Genomic DNA, 7,742 nt, shown 5'->3' on the forward strand with positions numbered 1-7,742 from the left:
TGCGAAATATGTATGGGAGCAACCGCAACCAAAAGAGGGGGAATCCCACCCACCCCTCGCCTTCCACACGTACATTAAAAAGAGGAATGCCGTGCCGCGGGGGGGGGGAGGAGAGGGAAAGAACAATGGAGTGAGGGATCGTGTGGATGGCTTTGCCCCACTTCTGCAGGCACCAGGAAAGTCCTAAAAGAACTAGGGTCCCATTCGATGTCTACAGAAATTCACCGCCGAAGCCCGTTTTCACAGAGTATCCAGGCTGGGCTTATTTGAAGGAAAAAAAGAAGGAACATGGGAGAACAAGAGAAACTGAAAGAGAGAGAAAGGAGGGGGAAGGGAGGGGGAGGCTAGAGACAGGTACATTTGCTTGGGGCGACAAAGCGTGCCTTTTCAGGTTTATGTCTCTCAACCCTGGAACATCTTCTCCTCCTGTAGCCCTCAGACGACAGAATGCAATTAGGAAAATTAAAAAAAAATGTTTTTAAACCTTCTGATCCTCTTTTAAATCACACACACACACACACACACACACACACACACACACACACAGTCTCTCTCTCTCTCTCTCTCTCTCTCTCTCTCTCTCTCTCTCTCTGCAGCGATTTGCAACTTTTTCTGAATTTAGGGAAAGCGACAAACTGCGATATATATACAGTATTTAAATTCCACCTAAAGCCAAGCCTCCGTTTCCCTGGAAGGCCCGTCTGATCTGTGCAATTTCTGCACCACGTCTAAATGACCTCGCGGGAACCCCTCTCGCTCACCCCGCGTCCTTCCCCACTCTCAGAGAGTATACTAGGTCCGCTGAGAATTTAATTTCGGGGGTGGGTGATGGGATGGGGAAGAGGCCTTGACTAAGAAGGAGGAAAAAGATCACGACCGCAGAGATGCCTGCGTGGATCTCTCTTGCGATGGAGCTGGCTGGCAACCCAAGGGGGCACCCTTTGCCGATCGCCTTTGTTTCCAATGGGGAGAAATGAAAGGTGGGGGGGGGAAGGTCTTCATTGTAGTATTCCGTGCTATTTTCGGAGCTCCTTTTGAAGGAAATGTAATTTGGGTAATTACCCAATGAGATTCTAGCTTTCTCCCGGATAATTGCTTTTATCGTAGAATTCAGATGACAAGGGAAGGGAGAGAGGGAGGGGGAGAGGTGTCTCTGCCTTTGACTTGAAGATAGATGTTATAAACTGTACTGTAGTACTTCATTTTCATGCAATCGTTTTGCTTCCAGTACTTCAGGATCAGCCATACTACCCTTAGCTGAGTGACATGTGCTGCTTTGTCCATAATCTTTAAATAGATGGGAAATCCTTAACAGAGATCCTTTTCTCGCCTCCCTTGGAGTATGCCAACCTCAACGGGAAGAAATTCCTAGAGGATCGGATCCCATAAGCAGAGGTGAGTAAGATAGGAACGCAAGCTCAGTCTTACAGAACTCAATGGGCTGAGTAAGGTAAACAACACAGTTTTCCTATGGGAAAAACAAGAACAAATCCCCAGCAAAGAAGAGGGCAGCCACCCACTCACCCTCCCTCGCTACTGCCCCCTAAAAGTGGGGAAAGGGAATTTTTTTTAAGTCCCCCCCTTTCTCTCTCTTTTCCAGTTCTCATGGTGGAAATAATTTTATTTATTCAGAATATACAGTTTAATTCCTCTATCTACACTTATTTACAGGGTTTAAATGACATTGGAAAAGAAAAAAAAAATCTCTGGAAAAAAGTTGAGGTCTTAAGATTTCAAGGCACCTTTGAAAAGTGTCCACAACTGATGAAAACCGAACAAAAAATAAAATAAAAAGGTAAACAGCAAACCCCCCCAAGTCCGTCTGGTTAAAAACAAAACCGAACAAAAAGAGTGGGGAAGTTTCTAAATGCAATAAGTTACATGCACAGAGCTTTACACTTTTCATCTCATATAGTGTCCTCTTCCTTTAAAAAAAAGAAAGGGAAAAAAGTCCCCCCTATGCTTTTTTTTTTTTTAAATCAACAAAACGCAACAAGTCCATAAAGGTAAATGTGGGGAAGGAGCGACAGTTTCGAGGAACTCTTATTTTAGTAGATTGTCCCAGCAGCTAGAGCTAAGGGGTGTTGTAGAGAAGTGTGGGGCTGCAGGTGGCCACTGAGAGAGTTACCACTGGGGTACCAGGAAGAGGAGTTCTCCAGGTAGGTGGACGCGGGGGATGGATTGGAGGCGGCCCCGTGAGCGTGAGGATGGTGGTTGAGAGGTCTGCTGGTGCCTTGAGGTTCCCACACGGCGGGAGACTGCGGGGAGTTACAAGCCATGGGGTCGCTGGCGCTGGGGCTGTGCTCCGGAGGCATCTCGCCATTCTTCATGATCTTCTTGATCTTGGATCTTTTGTTCTGGAACCAGATTTTTACCTGCGAGGAAAGGAGAAAAGAGAAGTGAAAAGAAGATGGAGGATGGTAGACAAGAAGCCAATGGACACACATCTATCATAAACCTATTTTCTTGAATAGGACTTCCTTCCCAGGTAAATGGGCTCAGGATCTCAGCTCAGGATCTCAGCTACCTCCTGCTTCTGTGTGCATGTGTACTCTGGACGGTCTTACTCCCAAGGAAGCGTGTAAAGCAGTCCAGGCTTCCTCACAAGCAAGTTCCATTGAACACCTTCATCCTTGCTTCCGAATCAGCATGGCAGGCTCGACCTGATACTTCCAAATGGCCCTCCAGGATGAATAGGACATTTCCAAAGCCATCCCAAAAACAGGCTTCGGAGATGCCACGGAAACCCAGAAAACATCAGAAAAGTCCTCTCTTATTTTCCAGTGTATGACAAGGACCACCTCGCTCCTCCCCCTCCCCGCGGCTTAGATCTCGCCTCCCCTGCGCCACCAGATGTTAGACGGGCAGGATCAGGGCCGTGATCGTGTCATGACATCTCCATCGCCCTCCCCTCCCTTGTGCTTGCGATTTTGGCGATGAGGTGTGGCTTTCACTCCTGGGAAACTAACTTGTTCCTTATTGTTTTTCAAGGAAGAAAGAAAGGGAGGAACTTAGAGCCCAAGCCTATGTCTGTCTACTCAGAAGTAAGTTCCATTCTAGTTAATGGGCAAATGTGGATAGGATTGCAGCCTGAGAGCCCAACCCTATGCACGTCTACTCTACGCACGTCTAAGTCCCATTCTAGTCAATGGGGCTTACTCCCAAGAATGTGTGGATAGGATTGTAGACTGAAAAGGGGAGTAGCTTAGACAACCTGTACTGGATTCCATCTCCCGGAGGAAAGGAACCAGAGCCCATCTACCTGGCTCTGTGTGTGTGTGTGTGTGTGTGTGTGTGTGTGTGTGTGTGTGTGCGCGTGCGCGCGTGTGTGGTGCCTGTGTCTTCATAGTGAGCAACTGCGTACCTCATTTAACAGCCCCCCCACCATTCCCCCGATCATAACCTCCTTCAAACACAAAAGAACCCTTGCTCTCCAAGCGATCTTCTCTCCCAAACAGCCCTTCCTGGGTCTAGCTGTACTTTTGCAAGCTCCCAGAGCCGAAGATCCGCCCACGGACAGAGGCTTCCCCCCGCCCCCGTTTCGTGCAACGAGAGCGAACAGCCCTTAGCGGCAAAGAAGCACAAACACAAACACGACCAGACTGCACGCGAGCAGAGTCCGGATGGCAACTCCCCAGCACTGACGCCCAGCCTGCGCAATTGACAGAGCGACCAGCTCAACCTGCAACTCTCACACACCCAGTTGGGTGGTGGGTTTCTGTTTGTCCTCGAAGGAGGGAAGGGGGGGTCTCTTCCAGTCCCTCGGAAATCTTGCACGAGAAGGGAAGGAAGCCCCCCAGCTTAGAGATCACTAGCCCTAAGATATACACCTTATTGCAATCACGCGGATCGGGTCGTTAATAATAATAATAATAATAATAATAATAATAATAATAATAATAATAATATTGATAATGACAATGAAGATAATAAATTGCATTATTTCAATTGTATCAATTGCTCAACAGCAGCTTGCTACTTGTCTTATTTAATTTGGATAATAATAATGACATTGATCACGATCACGATAATGATGATAATAAATTGTATTACTACAACAACTGTATCAATTGCTCAACACCAGTTGAGCAACTGGCGTGTCATATAATTTGGATAATAATTATAATTATTATTAATAACTGCAATGAAATTGATAATAACAATAACGATGATAATAAATGGTATTGTTGCGGCAATTGTATCTATTGCAACCGTGTTTCATGTAACTTGGATAATAATAATAATAATAATAATAATAATAATAATAATAATAATTTTTGCTTGAAATAAAAACCACGGGGAAATAATCCCAGCGGAGCCAGACCCTTCAAGCAGGATTTAATGGGAAAAGATCTGGATGTTCATGGATCGCTAGGCGCCTTTGGGGGGGGTGGTGGACGAGGGTGCCAAGGCGGCGGATGGACCCCCAGCAAGCAGGCCCTCCCTGACGCCCTTACCTGTGTCTGTGTCAGGCCCAAGGAGGCCGCCAGCTCGGCTCTTTCGGGCAGGGCCAAGTACTGCGTTTTCTGGAACCTCCTCTGCAAAGCCGCCAGCTGAAAACTGGAGTAAATAGTCCTTGGTTTGCGCACTTTCTTTGGTTTGCCGTTCACCATCCTCACCTCCGGCTCAGCCACGTCTTTTTCTACACAGTGGGAAGGGGGGGGGGAGAAAGAAACGGAGCTCAGAGCTGGCCGGAGGACTCACCGGATCCAGGCGACCCCCCAGAAAGGAGATAGGCTAAGGATCTACACACACACACACACACACACACACACACCACACACACAGCGGTGGCAGCCCCGAATTTAGGGACACAAACACGATTCTGGTCTTGGGTCTGAGAGATATTGGAAAATATGGGGGGGGGGAGATTTGATCAGGCAGAAGCAAAGATCAATGTGTCCATTTTTTCACCAAAGAAAGATGCTTGGGGAGGGGGCGCAGATATGACCAGCATCCAGCTTTCGATCAGAAAATAATATGGTTTCATGACCTCCTCGAAACATGTTGGGAGAATTGCTTCAGGATTTTTTCAGAATCATCGTGGTTTGGAAAAGCAGGAGAAGGTGGGAGTTGGGGGGAAATCAAAGGTTCACCTTGACCGGTTTGTGTTCTAATAATTCAACAACAGCAACAACAAAGGCTCTCACCGCCCAATCCTATGCATGTCTACTCAGAAGTAAGTCCCATTGTGCCCATTGGGACTTACTCACGGGAAAGTATGAATAGGAGAGCCTCAGGCTCTCATGTCACAAACCCTTGTCCATAGGTCTTTGCACCACCAATAGGGACAAAATCTCCCCCCCCCCTTTCATAACTTTCTCTAAAGGGACAAAGCCTCTCTCTCTTTCTCCCCCCCCCCTTAATATGAATTCCAGTGTAATTCAGGCCAGCCCAGATCTCCCTAGACGGGGGGGGGGGGTCCCCGTGATTGTGGAGGGTCTGGAGAGTTCAGAGCCTCCCGGTCCCTGAAACCACCACCACAGCCAGAAGACTGTTCTCCTTCAATTCAACCGAAAGGAGCCAAATCCGACCCAGACACAGGGTCGATTATAAAGCATAATCTCGCCGCCGATCGGCCAAAGGGTGCGTAGAGGGGGGTAGGAGAGCGGTGGGGGAGACAGAGAAGTGCCTGGTTCTTTCTACAAAGGCCACTGGCAGTGTTTCGGTTTGGGGAGAGAGCCACAACAACAACAAGGACGCACTGCGAGGAGAATCGAAGGGGCTGCGATGGGTCGAGAGCAGAAAATTAACCCACAAACACATCTGAAGTTGGTTGCATTTTTTTTTTTTTTAAAGATCTGATTATGGCTGCAATTCTATCCTGACCTGCCTGGGAGTTTTAAGCCCCATTGACTCTAATGGGACTTACTTCTGAGTAGGCACGCCTAGGATTGGGCTCTGAGGACCCCAGAGAGTCTGCAGACCTCTGGAAAAAAAAAATGCACTCGCTTTGCAATGGACGCTTCGCTCCCCCAGGGTTTGTGTGTGTGTGTGTGTGTGTGTGTGTGTGTGTGTGTGTGTGTGGGAGGGAGGGAGGGAGGGGAGCGACTGAGCTGCCCGGGCGCCGGAGCTCTCTGGCTTTTCCTGAGTTTGCTTCTTGGGGGAACCACAAGGAAACAGCTTAAACCGCGCGTCTCTCTCTCTCTCTCTCTGTGTGGCATGGATTCCTCCTCCGAACTGGGGAAGTTTAATATTAGAACAGTCGTCGTGCAGGCCAGCTGGCTTGAAAGAAAGAAAGAAAGAAAGAAAGAAAGAAAGAAAGAAAGAAAGAAAGAAAGAAAGAAAGAAAGAAAGAAAGAAAGAAGTGGGGACTAGGAAAAAAGGGGGGAAGGGTTGAGATCAAATCAGCCCCTTCCTCCCACACGTACATTCACCCCCTTCAAAACACAACCTCGGCCTGTCTTCGTGCACGGTGCCTGGAAGAAAAAAACCCTGCGAGGTTTTTCCCAAACTCTTGCAACTGTGGAGTATCTTCTTCGGGAATCCCAGCCGATTCCTCCCCCGCCCCCCTTACAAAAAGAAACCAACAAAACCCTATGCATTTGGGATTCTTATGATTGGAGTGCCGAGAGGGGATCTAGCCCAGGTGCCCCTTTCTGTCCTGTTCCCAACTCGGAGCCTTCCGCTCCGGAGTGAAGGAGGACACAAAGACGTCCGATGGAATTAAGCGCCTCTCTGTCTGTCTCCGTCGGTCCCACGGGGAACGCGGCTTTGCAGGAAGAGTCTTCGCTCCCCCCCCCCAAATTTTGGATTGAACACCAAAGGAGAGAAAATGAAGGGGCTGAAGGGGCAGCGGCCCCATCAGAAGGAACCCCAGTGATCTTAGAGCCCAAGCCTAGGCATGTCTACTCAGAAGTAAGTCCCATTAGAGTGAGTGGGACTTACTCCCAGGAAAGTGTGGCTAGGATTGTAGCCCTAGAGCACAAGCCTCTGCGTGTCTACTCAGAAGTAAGTTCCACTATAGTGGTGGTGGGGGCCTACTCCCAGGACAATGTGGCTAGGCTGGCACTTACCTGGGAGTAAGCCCCGTTGACTACAGCGGGACTTACTTCTGAGTAGACACGAGAGCCCCGATGCTGGCCCCGCGCGCCTGCCCTGCGCCCGGCCCCCTCACCTGGATGGCTGGCCGCCCCCTGCGCCCGGTAAGCCCCTCCGTACTGGTGGTAGGGGCTGGCGTAGCTGTAGTCCGCGTAGGCTTTGGCCGGGTAGCCTCCGGCCGCCGCTCCGCTCATGCCCTGGTACTGGTACTGGTAGGGATGGAGCGCCTTGCCGTAGGAAGCCGAGGAGGGCGAGCCGTAGCCGTGCGGGGCTCCCCCGGGGGACCCGTAGTAGTCGGGGTCCGTGGCCGAGGACTCGGGCAGGGTGGGCGACTCCTGGGGCGGGTGGTGCATGCTGGCGGCGGCGGCGCTGGGGAAAGGAGCCTGGAAGTCGCCGGCTCGGATGGCTGGGACTCTTCTGTCAAACACCCCTGTCATCGCGGGGAGGCAGGCGAGGGCGGGCGCGCCGCTGGGTCTTCTAGGCAGCCATGGCTGGGGGAGGGGGGAGGAGGAGCAGGAGGAGGCTGCGGCTCTCCGGGGCTGGTTCTGGCTCTGGCAGACTGCGAGCGAGCGCGGAGCGGAGAGGCTGGTTAAATCCTTAATTGCGCTCTTACGCACTGCGGGGTGGATCGGGTTCCATTGGCCAGAGCAGCCCCAGCAGCGACACCCTCACTCGTCCGACCAGTTCAGCACAACAAAGCC

At 50.3% G+C, this 7,742-nt stretch overlaps 1 protein-coding gene across 1 annotated transcript; it reads right to left on the reverse strand.

The window, feature by feature from the left end:
- Nucleotides 1-2,048: 2,048 nt before the first annotated feature.
- DLX5 (distal-less homeobox 5) lies at nucleotides 2,049-7,478 on the reverse strand. The gene is made up of 3 exons (XM_066628903.1): nucleotides 7,118-7,478; nucleotides 4,458-4,642; nucleotides 2,049-2,375 (listed from the first exon to the last, which is right to left on the reverse strand). The coding sequence occupies exons 1-3, from the start codon at nucleotides 7,476-7,478 to the stop codon at nucleotides 2,049-2,051; spliced, it is 873 nt and encodes a 290-aa protein (XP_066485000.1).
- Between the last annotated feature and the right edge of the window lie 264 nt (nucleotides 7,479-7,742).

Source organism: Tiliqua scincoides, chromosome 5 (genome assembly GCF_035046505.1).
Source record: "Tiliqua scincoides isolate rTilSci1 chromosome 5, rTilSci1.hap2, whole genome shotgun sequence".
Lineage (NCBI taxonomy): Eukaryota > Metazoa > Chordata > Lepidosauria > Squamata > Scincidae > Tiliqua > Tiliqua scincoides.

Coding starts and splice junctions, on each gene's coding strand:
- DLX5 (XM_066628903.1), bottom strand. CDS start 7,478: ATGACAGGGGTGTTTGACAGAAGAGTCCCAGCCATCCGAGCCGGCGAC. Junction 4,643..7,117: donor GGGGGCGGCCAGCCATCCAG/GTGAGGGGGCCG, acceptor CCCACTGTGTAG/AAAAAGACGTGGCTGAGCCG. Junction 2,376..4,457: donor TGGGCCTGACACAGACACAG/GTAAGGGCGTCA, acceptor CTTTCCTCGCAG/GTAAAAATCTGGTTCCAGAA.